General features: G+C 37.0%; 1 protein-coding gene across 2 annotated transcripts in view; it reads left to right on the top strand.

Annotated features, from left to right (window-relative positions):
- Window positions 1-10,903: 10,903 nt before the first annotated feature.
- Window positions 10,904-23,895, top strand: part of PIK3R4 (phosphoinositide-3-kinase regulatory subunit 4) — a 66,578-nt gene continuing 53,586 nt past the window's right edge. For both annotated transcript variants that reach the window (XM_054595812.1, XM_054595809.1), the window contains exons 1-4: window positions 10,904-11,408; window positions 12,118-12,894; window positions 20,437-20,570; window positions 22,862-23,444. In XM_054595812.1, coding sequence (XP_054451787.1) covers window positions 12,162-12,894; window positions 20,437-20,570; window positions 22,862-23,444 — 1,450 coding nt within the window. In that variant the 5' untranslated portion in view covers window positions 10,904-11,408; window positions 12,118-12,161. The remainder of the gene's footprint in view (window positions 11,409-12,117; window positions 12,895-20,436; window positions 20,571-22,861; window positions 23,445-23,895) is intronic.

Below are 23,895 nucleotides of genomic sequence, written 5' to 3'. Positions count from 1 at the left end.
ATGGAATATCCATTTAATGAACTCATTTTGTTCACTGATTTGTTTTTCTTTTTCAACTTTTTGGAGATATATGTGACATCCAACATTGTATAGTTTCAAGTGTACACCATGTTGATTTGATACACACATGTCACGAAACGGTGCCTCCAGACAACACCTTCTTGCCTTACATAATCACCATTTCTTTTTTGTGGTGAGAACATTTAATTAATCTACTCTCTTAGAAACTTTCACAGAAATGATACAGTATTGTTAACTATAATCACCATGCTATACTATACATTAGATCCCCAACACTTACTCATAACCAAGAAATTTTTATGCTGTGACCAAATTCTCCCAATTCTCCCACTTTCAAGGCTCTGGTGACCATCACTCTACTCTCTCTCTCTTTTTTATGATTTCAGGTTTTTAAAATTCCACATATAAGTGATATCATACAGATTTGTCTTTCTTTGATATACTTCACTTAGCTCAGTGCCCATAAGGTCCATCCATATTGTCACAAATGGCAGGATTTCTTTTTATCTTAAGGCTAGGTAACATCTCATTGTGTATATACCATGCCTTCTTTATACATTCATCTGTTGATGGACACTTAGGTTGTTTCCATATCTTGGCTATTGTGAATAATGCTACAGTGAATATTGGAGTGCAGATATCTCTTTGAGATCTTGACTTCATTTCCTTTGAATATATACTCACATATATCCCAGAAGTGATATTGCTGGATCATGTGGTAATTTTTTTTTTCTTTTGAGGATCCAATTTATATCATCACCAACAGTGCCCAAGAGTTCCCTTTTTCCACATCCTCACCAATACTTGTCACCTTTTCGATGACAGCCATTCTGGCACGTATGAGGATTACTTCTTATGATTTTGATCTGCATTTATCTCATGATTCGTGATGCTGAACATCTGTGCAAGTACCTGTTGGCCCCTTGTATGTCTTCCCTGGAAAAATGTCTATTCACTTCCTCTGCCCATTTTTGATTGGATTATTAGATTTTTTTTTGTGCTATTGAATTGTATGAGTTCTTTATACATTTTGGATATTAAACTCTTACCAAATATATGATTTGCAAATAAATGACAAATATATGATTGCCATTTCATTTTTTTGACTGTTTCTTTTCCTGTGTAGAGGTTTTTAAGTTTGGCATCATTTCACTTATTAATTTTTGCTTTTGTTGCTTCCCCTCCTTATTTCTGTGAAAAATGTCACTGAAATTTTGATAGGCATTGTATTGAATTTTCAGATGGCTTTAGGTTGCATGGGCATTTTACCAATATTAATTTTTCTGATCCATGAACAGGTGATATATTTCAATTTATTTATGTTCAGTGAGAGTTGATGTTCAATGTATTGTATTTGGAGTCAAAATTTGCCTGAGTCATGATCTTTGCTATTTGTAGACCATAAATAGTACATAATACCAAAAATTAAACAGACTATTTCAGTTGTAAGACTTTCAGAATTTTGATATTTTCTATAGATCCCTCTACCTCTAATTATTCTAAATGCTTGCAGAGTAGTAATATTCTGAGACAGATTTCTTGAATGGAGGCAAATTCTTTCTGTGTGAGGGTGTATATGTGTATGTGGCTGTTCTGTGCATTATAGGATGTTTAGCAGCATCCCTGGCCTCTAACTACTAGATGCCAGTAGCACCCTCTGCTCTCCCCACCAATTGTGGACATTGTCAGTATCATCAAAACACTTGTATGTGTGGCATGGCTGTTCATTTAAGAGATGGGGTAATGGTAAAATATGGCAGATCCTGTTCCAAAGATGCTTGCCTGTATACATTTTTCCCATCCCACTTGCTCTCCTTATAATGTGACCTTGACATGCCTCTTCTCTCAATGGAGGTATAAGGACAAGGAGGGAGATCTATGTTCCTTTTCCTTGAACCTGGGTGGACTTTTGAAAGTGCTTCACCCAATATAAGGTGGCAGTTAGGACACTGTGTCACTGAGGCTAGATTATAAAAGGCAATACAGCTTCCCCTTGGCTCTCTCTCTAGATGCTTGCTTTTGGAGCCTATCCACCATGTTGCCCAGGTCATGTGGAAAGGCTATGTGTGGGTACTGCAGCTGACAGCCCCAGGTAGGCCTCTACCACAGCCAGCACCAAACACCAGACATGTGAATGAACGGGCCTTCAGATGATTTCAATCCCCAACCTTCAAGTCTTCAGCTGAGGCCCCAGATATTGTAGAGCAGAGACATGCTGTCCCTGTCTGAATTCCAGATCCACAGAAACCATGAGAGAGAGTAAATTAAAAAAATTTGAAGCCAGTGTGTTTTGAGGTAATTTCTTACACAGCAATAGGTAACTAAAACATGTAGATTAAATCAGATCCCTCCCCCTGTATATATAATATAAATAAATAATAGAGAGTCTAATATTACTTGGTTTGGATTAAGATTTGCCTGTACTACTGATGTGACCCTGCTCTTTTCCACAATGTACAGACATTCCAAAAAGAATCTCAATCTTCCTGCATTCCATTAAAAACAAAACAATCAAAACAACCATACCTAACCAGATTCTTCCTTATTCTACCATCTTTATCTCTGGTTCACAAAAACATCATGATATTGCTTTATGATATGGCAAGCACTGTCAAACTGAATCAATTAACATTTCAGGGGAATTTTCATTCCTACAAGCAAACCACATTCAGCTCCTGGAAACACATGAACTAAAGGCCATGGGTTTAGTTTTATTTTTCGAGCCACATGGGCATATCCACCTGCTACAAATAGGAGTCCTTTAAAGGTCAGAATGTAATATAAAAGTCATCTCCAGTATAATTGCAAACTCTGAACAGTGATATCCCTTGGAATTAAGTGACTTTAAAGTTTTAGAGCAAGATAAATTAGTTAACTTTTTACAGTTCTTTATCAGTTAAGGAAGATTCTTGTTTTCAAGTAACAGAAAATCCAACCAATAGTGGCTTAAGTAAATACTTATTTTTCTCATGTAGTAAGAAATTTGGAGACTGAGTTTGCTGACATTGGTTCAGAAGCTTGACAATTATCAGGCCAACATTTCTGTGATTTTCTTTACCTTTTACTTATGCTTCTTGAACTGTGGTCATGTTATGGCTACTGTAGCTCTGGACATTGCATCTGTGATCAAGGCTTAAAGGAGGTGAAAAGGAAAAGGGGTGCTAGCAGATTGCTTCTTGTATCTCACTGGAAAAATATCCCAATATGAGTGTGTGCATGCGTGCACACGTGTGTCTATAAACAGATGAATGAATAAAGAACATGCGGTGTATATATACAATGGAATATTATTTAACATTAAAAAGAAGAAAGTCCTGTCATTTGGGAGGACATGGATGGACCTTAAGGTGTTGTGCTAGGTGAAATAAGTCAGAGAAAGACAAATACTGTGTGATGTCACTTATACATGAGATCTGAAAAAGTATTTAGCTTTCATAGCTTATAGAGACAGACAAGGGAGAAGTTGGTTAGAATGAAATGTTGAATGACTGAAACTGCATTATCTGAAATAACCATGAAAATGACAGTTTATCATGGTCACATACTCATAAACTCATTGACCAATAGAACGTGTAGATATATAGGGCCCACTACACACTTAAACTCATCTATGTGGTTATAACACACACACACACACACACACACACACACACACATCTTAGATTCCCAAACTGTGACTCAGATTCCCAAACTGTGACTTTTTTCATTGGTCAACCCTTATGTACAGTATAATCCTATTTTTTGGTGAAAAATAAATTTGAACAAATAGGCATTCAAAATAATGTTGTAGAATAGTTACATATTAAAATATTGATGGAATTATGCATCTTCCTCTTTATATTTTCCCACTTTTCTACAATAAAATGTATGAACTGTGAAAAGAAAAATACATATAGAGAATTAGCATTTAAAATTTTTAACTTTTAAATGGATAAATGAATGAGAAAGAATCTTTACATTGGTATCTAGCCTTTCAAATTGGTACACACACTTGAACATTTAATGTGTTTCAAAATCCTAATATATGTTAGTATTATCTCATTTAATCCAAACAATTATGTGATAAAGTTGCTACAAAAAATCTTCATTTCCTATGTATTTATTATATAATGCCCAAATTTACAGTATTAAACATGAAAGCAACAATCACACACACAATCATTAATGCACAGACCACCAGTAAACTTTAACTGGTTAAATATTATTCTCTACTCAAAAACAATGCATATTCTCATTTAACATATCAGGATCTTTGTGTTTTTCATTTATTATTTTTGCCTTACTGAGAATATGATCTCTGTGACTCTATTTATTCACCTGAAAAATGGGGATGTAATTGTATGTACTTCATGGAATTACTGAGCAGTTTGAGTGAATACATATCTGACACATTTTGAGCCATATATTTAAAAGTGGTAGCTTTTAAAATTATTATTACTTGAGTATAAAGGTTGAATAAATATTGCATACATGAGCTCAGAGGCTTTTTAAGGGTTTGAAAGAAAAAAAAAAAGCATTATCAGTATAGTGATAGTATTTAAAGCCACAGAACTGGAAAAAGTCACCTAGAGAGGAAGTTTTGATCAAACACCTAGAAAAACAGAAGATGCTATAAGCACATCATTGAATTGGCTCCAAGTGTTAGGAACCTTATTCTCTGAACTGTTAACCTAACTGTACAGAAAAACTTGGCTCATGATGCTTACTTAACATGTTAACAAATGTCTTTTTTGTAACAAGTCAAAAGAAAAACCTCACATCAAAGTTGATTTAGGATAAAAGTGTTGTTTCCATATTAATTAGCTTATTTTTCTTTCCTGGACAACGGGAACTATGTGAACCATGAATTTACCTTTTGGGATTAGTTGCCACAATTTCAAAGCTAAACTGAAAATTCATCTCAAGTCTAAATGACCAATTTCAAGTCCTATTTCTCTGCTCCTTTAATGGATATTTATTGTTCCTGTCTTCGTGGTCTGATTTAATTTTGTAAAGTCATTTTGAACACTTTGTGAAAGAGAACTGGCAGAAAAACAGTGGCGGAGTAGAGGAATGGCTTTGATAAATGAGTTCTGTTTACCCGCCTTCCGTACTGGGGTTGGCATCACTTCAGTCCTGCTCAGCCCCTCACACCGGCTTCTCTTTGTTCCTAACCTGTCAAACTTCTCCCCACCACCAGGCCTTCACATTCCCTCCTTCCTCTGCCTAGAACACACCTTGCCCTCCTCCTTGTGTAGCCAAAACCTGCTCGTCCTTAAGTCCCAGGTTAAGTGTCAGCAGTTCAGGAGAGTCTTGCTCCTGTCTACATATTTTTACAGATCCTGCAAATTTGTTTCTCCACAGCACTTACTACCATTAAAATTTTTGATGGATTTGGACAACCATTACCTTCTTTTAAAAGCTCTCTTGAGCTCTTGCATTCCTATTTATTCAAGAACAAAATCTCAGCGAGTATTCACATTCAAAGGTAACTGGAGTCTAGCTCCCTCTCCTCCTTGTTTACCAATCTCTTAGTGTGTAATAGTAAACAGCTCTAAGTCAGGCAAAATAGGTGTTTTTAAATAAGACCCTAAGAAGTGATAGCACAATGAAATAAATACCAATTCAAAAAACATTTTTGCTATTTCTTCCTCTATGAAATATTCAGTCGATATTCAAATTTCCCCAATTATGCATGAAATGCCTTTAAACAGCTATTTCTAATCCTGGATCAGGTTGGGGTTCACACATTATATTTGAATTTTATATCTCTTTAGAGTCTTTTATTCTGAAAAAGCCTCTCCATGGTTTTAATGGTATTGACTTTGAGGAGTCCAGGCTAATGTTCCACTTTCTGGATTTGCCACATTTTTTCCTGATGGTATTGATTAAATTATTCCTCTTGTATTTTTTTATAAGCTGGCAGTTAGGTCTAGAGCAGGGCTATCTAATAAAAGTATAGCATGAGTCACCTATGTAGTTAAAATAGCCTAGGAACCACATTTAAAAATATAAAAAGAAACAGGTTAAATTAATTTTAAAAAGATATTTAGCCCTGACCAGGTAGTTCAGTTGGTTAGAGTGTCATCCCGATACACCAAGGTTGTGGGGTTCGATCCCCGGTCAGGGCATATGCAAGAATCAACCAATGAATGTATAATTCGATGTTTTTTTCCTCTGCTCTCTCTCCCTTCCTCTCTCTAAATCAATACATAAAAAATATTAAAAAGATATCAATGAGACTTTTTTCAATTTTTTCCTAGTAAGTTCTTTAAATCCTGTGTGTTTTTTACACTTACAGTAGGTCTCAATTTGGAGTAGCCATATTTCAAGTGCTCAATAGTCAAATGTGTCTAGTGGCTATCACATTGAACAGCTAGGTCTAGAGGCTTGATTAGATTCAAATTAAATATTTTTGGTAAGAAGGCTTCAGGGGTGATATTGTGTACTTCTCATTACACTCTATCAGGAGCCTCTAATACCTGTGTCCTGCTATTTGTGATGTTACATTTGATCACATGGATAAAGGGTTTGCTGCCAGAGTTTTCCATAATAATAAATTCATTTTTTCTTCTTTCTAATGTAGAACATAATTTATAGGTATTCCTTGGCATGTTGACTATCTTGTTGTCCCACGATGTTTTGCTCAATGATCCTTGTGGGAACCAATTATTATGCTGCCAGTTACAAAATAGTAATTTTCTATAATTCCTTTTACATCACTAGCTGCAATCTTCTGCAAAGAGAAAAATTTTTTTACTATTAACTGGAAGGTGTTGTTTACATTAGGGATTCTCTTTACTCTGTTTCCTTAGGATATAAGGACAGCAGAGAGTCCACATGGACACCTCACAGGAGTGGAAATGCCCTGGTGAGGAAAGCAGCCCAGGAGAGGTAGGGAATAAGTAGAGATCAGGAAGATGAATGTATTTTTTTAAGGTAAGGCTGGCTACGGTAGCAAAGAAAGGACAACAATTCACTGGCGTCACACATAAAAAGTTTACTTTTGCTTATGCAAAAGTCCTATGTGGGTGTTCGTGTTTAATAGGTGGTCTTTCTCCAGACTGTGTGACTCTGGTACACAGGCTCCTACCATCTTGTGGCTCTGGTATTACCTAAGGCCTTAAAGTCCCTGCATCTAACCTGAAGGGAAAGAAGGAATTAAACAGGTCATTCATCTCTTAACTACTTTCACCTGGAAGGAAAATATGTAATTTCCACTTGCACTTCATCGTGAGAGTTGATCAGATGGCCCCACTTATATGCAAGGTGTGGGGTGGGGCTGGAAAATGTAGTTCCTATAGCACAGCTACTTTCCAGAAATACGTTTCCTGTAAAGGGAACAGTAAGCCATTTCTGCTACAATGCAGCAGGGAGGCCATTCTTTGGCCAAGGATAGAAGAGTGCTGGTTTTTCCTTCTCTTTACTCCACCAGTGGCAAGCACTTTTTAAAAATTTACTCTGAGTAGGACTAGGTAAAATTCCTTTAAAACCTCCATGAACAGCCATAATTACTATTTCAAAACAGAAACAGAAAGAGAGAGAGAGAGAGAGAGAGAGAAAGAAAGAAAGAAAGAAAGAAAGAAAGAAAGGGAAAGAAAATCATAGATGTGAGTATAGGAGGTATAGAAAAATACCTCATGAGTTGTTTCACAAAGTGTAGTTGTGGGGAAAAGTAGCCATAGGGAAATGCAGGAGTAATCTAAACTGAGAAAGATTTATTACATTTCTACACCATCAGTTCTCTATTGGAGAGATGCTTAAAGCACTTATATGCATGATATTCAGAGTCTGAAATATAAATATAATCTTAAAATACTATCTGCTAAATAACTGTGTGTATTGATTCTCATATATTCCAGACATCCCTTGTCCTGGGGTCTTGGTCTTAATGGTCACAAACCTGACAGGTCACATCTATTGATTTAACAAATATTTATTAAATGTCTACCATGTGTCAGATACTGTACTAGGTGTTGAAGATACCTTGGTGAATCAGAATTGTATAATCGCTGCCCTTCTTAAGTTGGTGGTCTGGTAGGAAAACAGACATTAAGGTAATTGTTACTCTTTCCCCCCAAATCAAATGATTTCAGTGATAATAAATGCTATGAAGAAAAAATTCAGGGTTTATGAGATTATAGGTGGAAGGGGAGGCTTCAGGGAAGACATTCCTGGAGTTTGGGCGCTTAATCTGGGACTTGGAAGACGAACAGGTTTGGCTACATAAAGAGTAGGGGACAGAGTGTTCTAAGCAGACGAAAGAGTACATCTGAAGGCCTAGTGGTGGGGAAAAGTTTTTCAGGTTAAGACAAAGAGAAGGCCAGTGTGTGGGGCCTGAGAAGGCCAGTGAGTGATGCCACCTACAGTTGGGGAGGGAGGCAGGTAAAATCATGCAGGGTCTTGTAGGTCCAGCTAAGGGTTTTTCTTTAGCCTAAAAATAAGGGGGGAAATCTGGAAAGATGTAAGCATAGATTATCTTATGATTATAGCTGCATTTTTAAAGACTAGTCATAGCTATAGGTTGGCCAAAAAGTCTGTATGTTCTTTTTTTTCCCATAAAATAGAAGACATGTTTTTCATTTTCACCAATAACTTTATTGATTTGGACATTTTGATTATGTTGGTTCTCTCCCACATGGTATAACAGTGACCGTTCTTAATTAATGTCTTGATTTGATTGTTATCAACTTCGACTGGTCTACCCAACTATGGAGCATTGTCCAGAGAGAAATCTCTAGCATGGAATTTCGCAAACCACTTTTGATGCATTTGATCAGTCACAGCACCTTCTCTATATAGTACACAAATCTTTTTTTGTGTTTCAGTTGTGTTTTTACCTTTCTTGAAATAATAAAGCATAATATACCGAAAATGTTGTTTATCTTCTTCCATCTTTACTATTAAAATGGCTGCTCAAAAATTCACCAATTTTGTGTTTTTTAAACATGCATGCCGATTTGACAGCTGTCACAATACAATCTAACAACACTGTTTTGGTTTGAAGTTAAAGACAACTAAATGGTACTGGAGCCATCTTACAGGGAAAAAGAAAACCCCAAACTTTTTGGCCAACCCAATATTTAACAATGGTTAAAACAGTACTGACAGATAAATTAAATGGCAATTCAGTGAACAGAAGAGAAAATCCAACATGGGATCCCAATATATATAGGAAATTTGTTTATGGTAAATATGGTATTTCAAATAAGTGGGGGAAGGGATTGATTACTTGCTGATACTTTTTGATACTTGAGTATCCTTCTAGAGAAAAAATAAAGTTGGACCCATAATTCAGAAATTTAAGGACAAAAAAATGATGTCATAGAATCCCCAGAAGAAATAATTATAGGAGAAGTATAAAATTAGAGTGGTTACAGAAGGCCATTCTGAGTAGGTTTCAAAATCTAGGCATCTTAACAATGACCTAAGTCCTGGGGAGAGCAGTGGTTGGCTTCAAGGCATGTTTTGGAGGTGTAATCAGCAGAAGCAGGTGATTATTGAATACAGGCAGGTGAAAGATGGAAAGAGTAAAAAGATATCAAGGATGAATTAATGACTTCCACATTTGCAGTTTGGGGATACAGTGGGTAGTGGTGTTGCCTACAGAGATGGGGGAAAAGGAAGGAGGAGATATTGCAGAGATGGGTAAAAAAATTCTGCTTTGAATTAAAATATTTTATGCTTTAAAGCGCACCGACAAGAAAGTGAAAAGACAAGACAAATAAAAACTGTTTGCAAATCTGATAAGAGACTTGTATTCAGGATATGTGAAGAACTCTTAAAACTCAATGATAAAAAGACGATCCAATTAAAAATGGGCAAAAATTCTGAATAGACCTTTCTCCAAAGAAAATATATGAATTGCCAATAAGCACATGAAAAGCTACTCAACATCAGTAAAATGGAAATAAAAACTACAATGAAATACTACTTCATATACACTAGGATGGCTATAATCAAAAGGATAGATAATAAATTTCAGTGAGGATGTGGAGAAATTAGAACCCTCTTGCATTACTGGTAGGAATGTTAAATGGTGCAGCGTTTTGGAAAAAGTTTGGTAGTTTTCCGATATGTTAAGCATAGTTACCATATGACTCCACAGTTCCACTCCCAAGGTTTACCCAAGAGAAAAGAAAACGTATGGCCTCACAAAGCCTTATACACAAACTTTTATAGCAGCATTATTCATAATAACCAAAATGTGGAAACAACCCAAAAGCCCATCAACTAATAAATGGATAATAAATGTGAAATATTCAGACAATAGAATTTTTGACAATTAAAAGAAATGAAGTACTGATACAAGCTACAACAGAGGTAAATCTCAAAAGGTGAAGTGAAAGAAATCAGTCATATTGTATATAGAAAAATAGAGAGAGGGCACATATTGTATACCAAATATATGAACTATAGGTAAGTCTATAGAAACAGAGGAGATTCGTGATTGCTTAGGGCTGGGAGGAGAAGGAGGTATAGGGAGATTGGGGAGTGACTGCTGATAGTATAGGGTTTCATTTTGAGGACCAGGAAATCTTCCAAAATTAGATTATCGGGACGATTGAACAACTCTGTATATACATATATTAAAAAACATTGATATGTGTATATATCGTATGTAAATTATATTCACTTTCCTAAATAAGGCTGTGAATCCTCTTAAAAAATTATGTTCTTCGGTACTTGGGGTGAAGAGGGTGTCTGAACAGGTTCTGAGGGATTTTAGAAGCTCCAGAGTGTAGGGAAAGATAAGGAGAAGAGCAGGATATGAGACTACATGTTGCCAAAGCGTCTTATTTTCCTGCTCTTGACCCCCTGATCGAGACCACGCCCCTTCCCTGTCTCCTAGCAACCAGCTCCCTTAAGGGACTCCTCCTCAAACTTCCCTTCTTCGTAACTTCCGCTCCGCCGCAGGAAGTGGTCATAGCCGGCGGCTTTCCCAGGAGTTGGCGTTTGCGGTGTGTGCAGCAGCTGAGAAGTTATTTCACTGGAGCTGGCGGTCTCCCTCGCTCTCCCGAGTTCCACCATCTCGCCTGGTGGTGAGGACCTTGGGGGTCCGGAAGTACGCGCGAGAGGAAGACAAGGCCCGAGAACGCGTGGCCCTTAGGGCTGAGTAGGGGGCTGGCGGGGGCAACTCCCTGGGTATCTGTGCAGTCACTTCAACCTGGCTTCTGTGTGCGGCGTCCCTGAGAGCTTCCCCCCAGTTCTGCTCGGCGGACAACGAGGGTTTCTGGAGGTTGGGACTTTTCTGCGTCCCTTCCCCAACATCCCACCTCTTGCCTTTGGAGGAAGACCCCTCACAGAGAAAACTCACCCGGGTGCCGACTCTTCCCCGCCGTGAAGTGACCCACCATGACCTTAGTGTGAGCTAATGACCGACTTGTGATCCTTTCCAGAGTCCCAGGGTAAATGTTTATATGTGCTCATAGCCGTGTGTGTATGTGTCTTTTATTTCCTGTAAAACCTGAGCTAGGAGAAAACCCTGGGCTGTGTTTGGCAAGTGTGTACTTTGGTTTACTTTTTTCTTTAACGTCTTTGCCAGAGTGTCTCCCCTGTGATTGTTGCAAACCAGACAACTTTGTGTCTTCTGTTAGCTGGGTGGTAAGAAACACTCGAGTTAGGCTGGAAAGTCCCAGGAGATACTGATTTTTGGATTTTAGCCTGACCTTTGAGGTGTTCAGTGCACTATTTGTATTAGGTGTTTCTTAGTTTTAAGTTTTAATGTGTTTGTGTCTTATGTGCAAGACTAAAGTTCTTCTTGGACGGAGACTGTTATTATATTGTACTCTTGTGACCCTCGTATCTCCAAGCACAATACTGAACATAAAGTAAAGGTTTAGTAATTTTAAAAATCAGAAAGTACATGTTTTAATATCTTCAACTTAATATTGAAGGGGACTGTATAAATACAGTTCAGATCCTGGAAAGGACAAGATAAAATGACAAGATCTTTTGAGATAAATGTGCCTGGGCAGCTTGGAAGCGTAGGTACAATGGTCTCCTGAAGAGAAATATAGTGCATCTATTTTTTAGGAGGCGACCAAGTAAATAATGGTGTTTCATTGCTTGTTTCTTTTCTCTTTTCTTTCCTTCTACTCTTTATTTTTTAAATAGGTGTTGCATCCTAACTTACTGACCCAGAGGCATTTGCTGCCATTATGGGAAATCAGCTTGCTGGCATTGCCCCTTCCCAGATCCTTTCTGTGGAGAGTTATTTCTCAGACATTCATGACTTTGAGTATGATAAGAGCTTGGGAAGTACTCGCTTTTTTAAAGTTGCTCGAGCAAAGCACCGAGAAGGCCTGGTGGTTGTGAAGGTCTTTGCAATTCAGGATCCCACATTGCCTTTAACCAGCTATAAACAGGAGCTGGAGGAATTGAAAATCAGGCTTCATTCTGCACAAAATTGTCTACCTTTCCAGAAGGCAGCAGAAAAAGCATCTGAGAAAGCAGCCATGCTCTTCAGGCAGTATGTGCGAGACAACCTCTATGATCGCATCAGTACCCGTCCATTCTTAAATAATATTGAGAAGCGTTGGATTGCTTTCCAGATCCTGACAGCTGTGGACCAAGCACACAAATCTGGAGTCCGTCATGGGGACATCAAGACTGAGAATGTAATGGTCACCAGTTGGAACTGGGTCCTTCTAACTGATTTTGCCAGTTTTAAACCCACTTACCTTCCAGAGGACAACCCAGCAGATTTCAACTATTTCTTTGACACTTCACGGAGGAGAACTTGTTATATTGCTCCTGAACGTTTTGTTGATGGTGGATTGTTTGCCACCGAGTTGGAATATATGAGAGATCCTTCAACTCCACTTGTAGACTTAAATAGCAATCAGAGAACAAGAGGAGAGTTGAAGCGAGCAATGGACATCTTTTCAGCAGGTATTTGAGTTGGTTAAATTTACTAAGGGGGGTGGGTGTGCATATATTTTAACTCTACTATAAAAGCGTAGATTTAAAAAATTTTTCCATATGTTGAAAAATTAACTTGTCTTCTTACACTGTATTAGATATATGCTCTGTTCTTTCATTGGACACATTTAAGTGCCTAGAAAATGCAACAGCAGTTCATTCAAACATTTCAGTCAAGGAGTACTTGACTTGTCCCGTATGTGTCAGGTGCTCTCATAAGTGCTAGAGACATAGAGGGTAATTATGTCCCTTTTTTAAAGGTGCTTATACTTGAACAGGGAGATAGATATGATAGAAAAAGGACATTTCAGTGTAATGCGACTTGCTATGGTGGTAATAAACATAGGGTGCTTATAGGAATATGTATTTAATAGATGCTTACGTTAGTCTCCATAGTGGTGATAGGTAGAGAGGCAGGATCAAGAAAGACCTCTTTATTGGAAGAACGACATTTAAAGTGAGACCCGAAAGATGATTGGGAACTAGCTATGGTATGGGGTGTTTGTTTCAGGCAGAGGATGCTGCTAATACAGACTTGAAGACCAGAACTTGATGCAGTGATTCATTAGGGCCCTTGCAGTGGTGTAGTATATCTGGAACATAGAGTGTGAGGTAAGCAAGGCCCAGATCAGAAAGGGTGTCACATGCCAATGCTAGTGTTGAGAGACATTGTCAAACAAAACACGGACTATAGCATGAAGAGTGGATTGAGGGCAGCTATACTGGAGAAGGGAAAACCAGTTAGTAGTAAACTACCGCTAGTCCAGGTAAGATATGAGCCTGACTGGCTTAAAGTTGTCACAGAGTTGGAGAGGGAATAGAGAGAGGTACATTTGACCCTTGAACAACTCAAGGATTAGGGGCACCAATCCCTAGAACATTCGAAAATCCATGTATAACTCTAGAGTCCCCCAAAACTTAACTACTAATAGCCTACTGCTGACCAGTAAAATAAACAGTTGATTAACACATATTTTGTGTGTTCTATCTATATACTTATAATAAAGTAAGCTAAAGAAAGAAAATGTTAAGAAAATAAGATTCACCTGTGAGTTTTTTTAAGCTGTAGCAAAGCTCCAAAATTTCTTCATCATGTTTATTGAAAAAAAATCTGTGTGAGTGGGCCTGTACAGTTCAAACTTGTTCAAGGGTCAACTGAAATGCTTAAGAGATAATGAGTAGGTAGATATTGTTATGACTTGGTGATTTATTGGAGGGTGATGTCAATAGCACCCCCACCCCCTACACCCTCGCTGTAACCCCTTCTTTGGGAAACAGGGTGGATGGTGATGCTGGTCACTGAGATAACACAAGAGAAAGAACAACTAGAGGGGTGAGAAGATGATGAAGTCTGTATTAGATATGTTGAGTTGAAGGTGTTTGGTAGATATCTAGGAGAAGATGTAGAAAGGTTTGATGCATAGAGAGTTGGGATGGAGACAGAGATTTGATAGTTACCAGGAAATACAGGTAGTGATTATAGCTCAGGGAATGAGTTTATAGCTAGGGAGAGTTTGTAGAGAAGTGATTCTTAGGCCTTTGTAGATAGATCCCCTTAAAAAATTTGATGAAATTAGTGACCTTCTTTCCTAGATGTAAGTACCATGCATTCATATATACATTATTTCACACACAGACCACATGAAGCTGGGCCATGATTCCAGGTTGTTTATGAACTTGTGGGAGGGGAAGTGTGCTGAGGATAGTATCCCTGAGGAATACCTTATGAACTCTGGCATCAGGCCCCCTCCCCCCTTTTTTTGGTAAATTTTGGAAAGGTCGAGTTTAATCATGTTCTCACCTGTAGGTTTACTACAAAAAACAAAACAAAACATGAATTCAACTGTGTTTTAGATTACTTAGGAAAAATACAGAACATAATTAAGGAAGAAGGATATTTTATCTAGGGATAATGAATAATTTTTACACAGGACTGTACTTCTGTTGGCCTATTCAGCGCATTAATCTGTGTCCCAAGATAATACTGAGGGGTGTTTTGATAAGATAGGGTTAGCTGCTATGCTGTAGATTTAACAGTATTAGAAATGTAAACCGTCCAAGTCCCAGCTTTCTTGATCAGTGAATTTATCTAAAGTTTTCTTGAACCATTATTACATTTTAAACTTACTGTTTTGTCAATAGGACTCCTTTAGCTTAGAAATGTGGCCACTTTCTAGTTTTAGGGGGTCATTTATAGGTTTTATTGTTATTTTTGAGTCATAATTGGCATATAATGTATTAGTTTCAGTTGTAAAACATAATGATTCAATATTTGTATATATTGTGAAATGATCTTCATGATAAGTCTAATTAACATGTCACCATACATAGTTATAGAATTTTTTTTCCTTGTTAATGACAACTTTTGGAATCTACTCTCTTAGGAACTTTGTTATGTAATACATACAGTGTTATTAACTATAGTCATCATGCTGTACTTTACATCCCCATGACTTAGTTATATTATAACTGGAAGTCAGTTACAGTTTTAAATTTCAGGGGTTGATGAAAGTATATATTTACCTTTTTCGTACACATTATAGTTTTGTAAACTTTAACAAAATTCTTACTCAGCATTTGTTTTTACAGGCTAAAGAGACCTACATTGTTTTGACTGAAGATAGGCCTGTTTATTCTTTTGAAAGAGGGGGAGGTAGGATCTGTCCAACTTCCATGGCTTCTAAGATTTGATTTAGGCTCTTTGATTTGATTTAGGAATGTTGCTTTTCCCCATCTTGATGAATATCCATGTTTTTGGCCACTTGTTTGGGAGAAGTGTATATTCTCTGCATCTGACAATATATCTGTGCAGAGCTTTTTTATTATTTTATTTTTTGCTGGAGAACTTTCATTAATTTGCTTGATAAATATTTGTCTATTATATCTGAGACCCTGTAATGTACTCTGAGACAATGTAGATGCTGGGAATACAGCTGTGAACAAGTCTGACAAAGTGTTTTCCTTCATGGAGCTTGCATTCTAGTGGAGAAGAGATAGAATAAATAAGTCAGTAAATAAGAAAGTTAATTTTGGTTAATGATAAATGCTATAACAAAGGCTGGTAGGGGACTGCTTTAGGTAAAATGGTCAGATAAAGCCTCTCCCAGAAGGTAACATTTGAGTGGAGACCTGAATTATAAGAAGGACTCAGTGATGTTACAGACAAAGCTACCAAGTTGTTCCATAGGGAAACAACACTTCTTACAGAATAACATTCTAAACGGGCGAGGAAAAAAAAATCCGTATTCATCTCTGTATTAGTTGGCTATGGGTGCTATGACAAAATATCTCAGGCTAAATAGTTTAAACAAAAATTTATTTCCCCCATTTCTGGAGCCTGGAAATCTAAGATCAAGATGCCAACAGGGTTGATTTCTCCTGAGGCTCCTACACTCCTTGGTTGCTTGGATTAGGGCCCCACCCAGGTGACCTTATTTAACCTTAATGGTCTCTTTAAAGGTCCTATCTTCAGAAAGAGTCACATTCTAAACTACTGGGTTCGGCATATGAATAGGGATGGGAGAGGCAACCAATGCCTCAGTTTAATCCATAACGACCTCTGTTTAGTTGTAAGTAGTCAAATGCAGCTGTTTTTCTTTCTGACTTTTTCTTTGGAAATAATTTCAGACTTGCAAACTTTAAAAATTTGGACACTTGCAAAAAAAAAAAATAGTACATAAAACACCCATATATTTTTTACACGGATTCACCTGTTAATATTTTACTTGGATTCCTTTCTCACCTGTACCTTTTCATTCCTTTCTGCATTCCCTCACCCTCCCACTCTGCATGATTTTTTGTCCTGAATAAGTTACATACATTTTGGCCCGTTACTTCTAAATACTTAAGTATTTCCTAAGATTAGGGATAGTCTCTATTATATAATGTTTATGTAATTGTATGTTACAATTATCAGCTCAGCAAATTTAACATTGATACGATACTTTAATTTACACTTTTTATTCTAATTTTGTGTTTGACCCAGTAATGGCCTTTGTAGCATTTTTCCTGCTCCAGGACAGAATTCAGTCTACGGTCAGGTATTGCATTTAGTTGTCATGTCTCTTTAGCCTCCTTTTATCTGTAATATTTCCACAGCCTTTGTCATTATGACATTGACATTGTATGGAGATTATTTCTCCCCTTAAGTTTTTAAAAATTACATTTATACTTTTTATATTTAAATGATGGACTCAAAGGAAGTTGCAGAAATTGTGAAGGACCCTTTCCCCAGCTTCCTCCAGTGGTGACATCTTATATGAGTAGCACAATATCAAAATTGGGACTTGACATTGGTGCGTTACTGTCCACTAGACGGTAGCCCTTATTCAGTTTTCACCAGCTTTTACATGTTCTGTTGAAACTGGAAAAGCGGGTGTTTGTGCTGCCTGTCACTACCAGAACGAATAAGCAGAGACAGTGACTGAATCTTTATCGGCGCTTTATTCAAATGGCCGAGTATCTGAGAAGACGAAGGGCTTGTACCCTAACAGACCATTTTACATTCCATTTGTAAACCGACCCTTTTTATAAGGAGAAGAAAAGTGTAGGTAAGAGGTTTGGAATTCAGGGAAAAAGTTAATCAGATAAAAAGCTGCAGCATTCTTTCATATGGGTGGGTCTTTGTCCATGTTCTGGGCAGTGGAGTCTCACAGTGGCTGAGATACCATCTTGATGGCTTGCAGTTCACCTGAGGCACAAAAGTGGAACAGTTTATAGTCTCTTGGAGTCAAGATGGATCATATCTTTAGTTCCTTAAACAATAGCTTTTTACATGCATTGATTGCTAAGCTTATTAGCTATTACCTAAACTAAAACTTCCCAATTCTTGGGGCCCTCATCACTTTGTGTATGTGCCACCCCACCCCTTTGTTTTTGACTTCATTTTGGGTTTGTCTGCGGTTTCCTTGAGATTAGATTCAGGTTATTAATTCTCAGGAGGAATAGCACAGAGGTGATGTGTCAAGATCTTCCCCTATTTCTCCCCTTTATAGTTAGTCCTTTCAATTCCTTGCGATTAATAAGCAACCAGTGGGAAGAAACTTTAAGGCCATGCAAATATCCTGCCAGTGATCACAATTTTCTCCATGATTTGGCATCCACTGATGATTCTTGCCTGATTCAGTCTTTACTGTGATGGCTTTAAAATGAATTACCAATTCCAGTACTTCATCCACATTTACCAGTAGGTTCTCAGCATTGTATTATACTAAGGTGTCCTCGTTCCCCTCACTTATGTTATTATTGCTGTAGATTCCTACACTCATTTTGGCAATACTTTTTTTTGAGAGGAATTTAAAAATCTGTATTCATTAGGGATGTTGTTGTGTGCTTTTCTTTTCTTGTGATGTTTTTATCTGGTTTTGAATAGGGGTAGTTATTTGCATCATAGAGTGAATTTGGAGGTGTTCCCTCTTCTATTTTTGGGGAGAATTTGTGCAGGGTCATTGTTAAGTCCTTCAAAGTTTGATGGAATTCACCTGTTAATCCATCTTGGTTTAGCTTTTCTTTGTGGGAAGTTTTTCATAACCAATCTCTTATAATGCTCATTCAGATTTTCTATTTCTTTTTTAAGGCAGCTTCAGTGATCTCTTTCTAGGAATTTGCACATTTCATTTAGATTATCTAATTTGTTGGCATGCAGTGTCGAAAGTACTCTCTTACAGTTCTTTCTATTTCTGTATGGTTGGTAGTTGGTATTAATGTCCCTTTTCCACCCCAATCTTTGTTATTCCCTTCCTTCTGTTTACTTTGGTTTGAGTTTACTCTTTCCTTGTTTCTTAAAGTGAAGGTTAGGTGATTGTTTTGAGTTTGTCCTTTTTAATAGAGGTGTTTATAATTATACATTTTCTCTAAATACTGCTTTAGTTGCATTCCATATATTTTTCGATGCAATGCAACTAAAGTTGTGTTTTCACTTTCACTAGTTGTGTTTTCACTTTCATTCATCTCGAAGTCTCATAATTTCCTTTCGATCCATTGGTTATTTGGGGGTATGATTAATTCCCACATATTAGAATTTTTCAGATTTTTTTCCTGTTAACTGATTTCTTATTTTAATCCATTGTGATTTGAAGAACATAATTTGTATGATTTCAGTTTTTTAAAACTTACTGAAGATTGTTTTATGGCCTAGCATACAGTTTAACCTGGAGAGTGTTCCATGTGTACATGAGAAGAATTTTGTATTCTGGTTTGGGTGGAGTATTCTTTTTATTGCTTAGATCCATCTGGTCCGTAGCGTTGTTTAATTCTATTTCCTTCTTGGTTATGATGTTTGTAATAGTTATTTTCATGTCTTTTATTCTAAAACTTGACACTCTATAGGTAGAAATTAATGGAGGAAATTTATTGTTTATTATGTGCCAGGGTTGTCTTAGTTGCTGGAGATTTTTCAGTGACCAAAACAGACAAAAATCCCCTCCTCATGGAGTTTGCATTCTACAGGGTATGTAGACAGTAAAGAAAATACATAAATATGTAATTTGGCAGTTGATGCTGTGGGTAAAACAGGGGAAAGGGAAAGGGAATGTGCCAGGTGAAGGGGTGGGGGAGTTGTGGTTGTAGGGCTTCCAATTTTAAATCTGGCACTCAAGGAAGGCCTTACAGCTCAAATGACATTTGATTAATACTCTGAAGGAGGTGGAGGGATAAGCCTTGTGGATACTTGGGGGAATAGCATTTTAGGCAGAAGGACTAGCAAATGCAAAGGCTGTGGTGAGTTAAGGCTATTTAAGGATCTTTTTAAGGATTGTTAAGTTCATGTCATATAATGACAAGTGATGCTGCTTTGTCCTTTGTGGAATGTAGATAGGTTTTCTTTTCTATTCCTTGTTGAAGATTATATAAGTGTAAAATGATTGGGTTACATCATCTTTCCTCTCTAATCCTAATAGTTACACTTCTTAGCACTTCTCATTTTATTATTGTATGGGTTCACTGGTTTATTTTATGCCTCTCATCCTGTAATGAAAGCTTTATGAGGGCAGGGATTTAACTGTTTCATGTACTACAAGAGCCTAATGTAGAATAGACACCTAATAATTTTTTTGTTTAATGATGAAGTGAATTGAAAGCTATGATTTCTCAGTAATCCTTTATGAACTTAATTTCTGTAAACCCATATTTTAAAATAGTGTATTTCTTGTGGCTTTTAATCTATCTACAAGTATCTGCTTCTAAATATATGGTGTGTATATGCTATGTGCACACATTCATTTTAAATTAAGAACTAGGAAGTAATTTTATTTTTTTTTTAAGGGGGGGGAAATGGAATGGACCTTTTTTGACTACAGTTTTAACTACAGTTTATTTAACATGTAGTCAAATAAACTGATGATTATGTATTAGACATTTTCTCTCTCTTGATTGGTTGTAGTTGTATATTGCATTAAAATTTTTAATTGTTTACTTGGTTTTACACTTTGAGTTTTATGAGTTCTCTGAATTGTTCATCTGTATTAATGATATCTTGCATTTCATGTTTAATGGGACTGTATTTGTATTTTCCAGGTTGTGTGATAGCTGAGCTTTTTACGGAAGGTGTACCACTATTTGATCTCTCTCAACTTTTGGCTTATAGAAATGGACAATTTTTTCCTGAACAAGTGCTAAATAAAATTGAAGATCGCAGTATCAGAGATTTGGTAACTATGCTACCAGTATTTGCCATAAAGAATTTAATAGAATTGTGTTCTTTCTTTTACATTAGTCCACTCTCTAAAATGTTACAAATTTGGAACAAAGAGCCCTAGAGACTAATACAATTGCCTTATTGTTTTTACTTTGTTAGGGACAAATGTACAGTTTTTCCCCTGTCACAGGCACAGAGCTCATTTGACTTAATGTTTTACACACACAGACAGAGAGAGAGAGAGAGAGAGAGAGAGAGAGAGAGAGAGAGAGAGAAAGAAATACACACCCGTCTTCCCATTCCCATTATAATTTATGACTCTGCTTTGGATAGATTTAGAAGGAGGTAAGGAGATGCCTGCCTGGGGGTTAGAGAAGTTGTCCAGGATGGAACTTGATAGTAAGATATGAAGGAGATATACCTAAAATAAAAGATGGGAAACATCAACTTGAATATAATGCAGCTGTACAAAGCTATTTTGTATAGAAGCTACTAGCTTTGTTTACCTCCCTTGACCTTGAGGGCTGTGCTGGAAGGGGAGATACAGAACCACAAATTAGTGTAGCAGGACAGATAGGAGGATTTCTGTGGGAGGTCTTATAAGCCATTACTGTTTAAGGGGATCTTTTTAAAGTTAGTCAGCCAGTGTAGGAACTGATGCTTATGCTGACTCTGAGCCAAGGATAGGAAATGGTATCTTTAAAACATTCTTGCCCTGGTCGAGTGGCTCTTTTGGTTGGAGTATCTTCCCCTGCACCAGAAGGTTGCAGGTTTGATCCTGAGTCAGGGCACATAGTCACATTGCAGGTTCGATTCCTGGTTGGGGTGCATGTGGGAATCAGTTGATCAGTGTGTTTCTCTCTCTCTCCCTTTCTCCCTTTTCCCTTCCCCTTCCTTTCTCCTCTCCTTTCCTCTCTCTCTGAAATCAGTAAAAAAAAAAAACAAAAAAAACAAAACCATATCCTTGGGTGAACATAAAAAAAATTAAAGTATACTTTAGCAAGGTAGGGAAATATATATTTTAATTTCTTTTACAAATGGCAAATGTTAAAAAATATAATGCTTCAGAGGAAGACAATTTAGTTCATGTTCAATGAGCAGTGCACTGGATTAGGAGTTGGTATATTTGGCTATGTTTTTGGGTACGGCACTTATTCATCATGTTGCATTGGCATGAATTTGGGCCTACATTTTCTTAACTGTGAAAGCAGTGAATTTGACTAACCTTTAAGGCTTAATCCAAATGTAAAACTAATTTTGTTCAGTCACTTTTCCTTATTTATAGTATATTTGATTCCCCCAGGCTCAGTGCAACGTTTATTTAGAATATAATCAAAGCTCAAATAACAAAATATATGTTTATGATATTTCGAGTATTTAAATAATGGCAAATACACTGTGAGGGTCTAGGAATGGTTAAACCGGGCTCTGTACTTTCAAAATATTATTTTCTAATGATGCTAGAAAACGTAAGATAAATTAAAATTAGGTATGTCATTTTTAGTGTTTGCAGGATTTAACATCTCTTTTACATTGCTTAAAAAGTTCATACCACAGATTCCCTTTTTGACTTACACTTAAAACATGTATTATTTCCTTGGTCTTGTGAAAATAAGTCTTTAAACCAGAATTGATATGTAAATAGATTTCAGGGGAACTGTGTTTCTTTTCAGAATTTTGTGTAATTTTGTATGCAAAATTGTGTATACATTTTTTTCTCTTAGGAGAAAATCTCATTGTTTTCCTTAGATTCTCAGTGGCATCTCCTGCTCAAAAAGTTTAAGAATCCTTGAGTTGTGGGCAGCAGTATATTATTCCTCTGTCTTTTTTTTTTTTTTTTTAAAGATTTTATTTATTATTAGGGGAAGGGAGGAAGAAAGAGAGAGAGAGAAAGATCAGTGTGTGGTTTCCTCTTGCATGCTCCCTACTGGGGACCTGGCTGGCAACCTAGGCATGTGCCCTAGACTAGGAATTGAACTGGTTACCTTTTGATTCACAGGCCAGCACTCAATTTAGTGAGCCACACCAGCTAGGGCTACTCCTCTGTCTTAGTAAATGGGGAATGTTGAACAGGGTACATCTCCTCTATGTGTCTGGGCCATTTATAACATGTTAGTATATAATTTCTTGTAGCTTTTATTCACATATTATTCAGTAGTTAGGTTCTGAATGGTAAAAATTGAGAAGAGTCAGAATTACCTCCAAAATCCTTTAAATTGTGGTTAAGATGTGCTTGTAGCTTTCATCTGGTTTAATTCACTGTTCTCAAATATATTTTTCACTCCTTTTCTCCCCTTGGTATAGGTAACGCAGATGATTCACCGTGAGCCAGATAAACGGTTAGAGGCAGAAGATTACCTAAAGCAGCAGCGTGGAAATGCCTTTCCTGAAATATTTTACACTTTCCTTCAGCCCTACATGGCCAAGTTTGCAAAGGAAACATTTCTGTCTGCAGATGAGCGTATACTGGTTATACGGAAGGATTTGGGCAACATTATTCACAATCTCTGTGGACACGATCTGCCGGAAAAAGCCGAAGAAGAGCCTAAGGAAAATGGGCTGGTTATCCTGGTGTCTGTTATAACCTCCTGTCTACAGACCCTTAAATACTGTGATTCCAAACTTGCTGCTTTGGAACTTATTCTCCATTTGGCCCCACGATTAAGTGTAGAAATTCTTTTGGATCGTATCACTCCGTATCTTTTGCATTTCAGCAATGACTCTGTTCCTAGAGTAAGGGCTGAAGCCTTGAGGACGTTGACCAAAGTCCTAGCTCTTGTCAAAGAAGTTCCTCGTAATGATATCAATATCTATCCAGAGTATATTCTGCCGGGCATAGCCCACTTAGCCCAAGATGATGCTACCATTGTCAGACTAGCCTATGCTGGTAAGAGTTATTGTCAAAGTAATAGCCATTTATTTTTGAAGTTAGTGACTGTAATACCTCTTGTTTCTTTGATTTCTTCGGGAATTCCAAGAATGGACTTTGATCCTTAAACTATTTGTGTATATTTTAGTAATATAGCTAATCTGTTTCTGGGACCCAGCTTTTGTGTGTACTCCCATTTTTGAAGTGATTAGAACTGTTGAATAAAAAGTATATAATATAGAATCTTAGGATTTTACTGGGAGTATTACATTTAATTTGAAGTAAGACCAATGGTTACAAGTATGTGCTTTTGAGGTAGTGTCTTTAAGCCTTTATGAAGTTTCTCTGAACAAATAAGCTGCTTTGGATATCAATTTTAGGATATTCAACAACAACTTACTGTTGTTGAAGAAAATTTACTCTGCTGGGTAATGTGGTGTTAGAAAATCCTGGCCTATTAACTTACTGA

Source organism: Pteronotus mesoamericanus, unplaced genomic scaffold, assembly GCF_021234165.1.
Source record: "Pteronotus mesoamericanus isolate MK-2021 breed Mesoamerican mustached bat unplaced genomic scaffold, CSHL_Meso_final scaffold_54, whole genome shotgun sequence".
NCBI lineage: Eukaryota > Metazoa > Chordata > Mammalia > Chiroptera > Mormoopidae > Pteronotus > Pteronotus mesoamericanus.
Note: the sequence above shows the minus strand (reverse complement) of the source record. Positions and strands in the feature narration are given on the sequence as shown.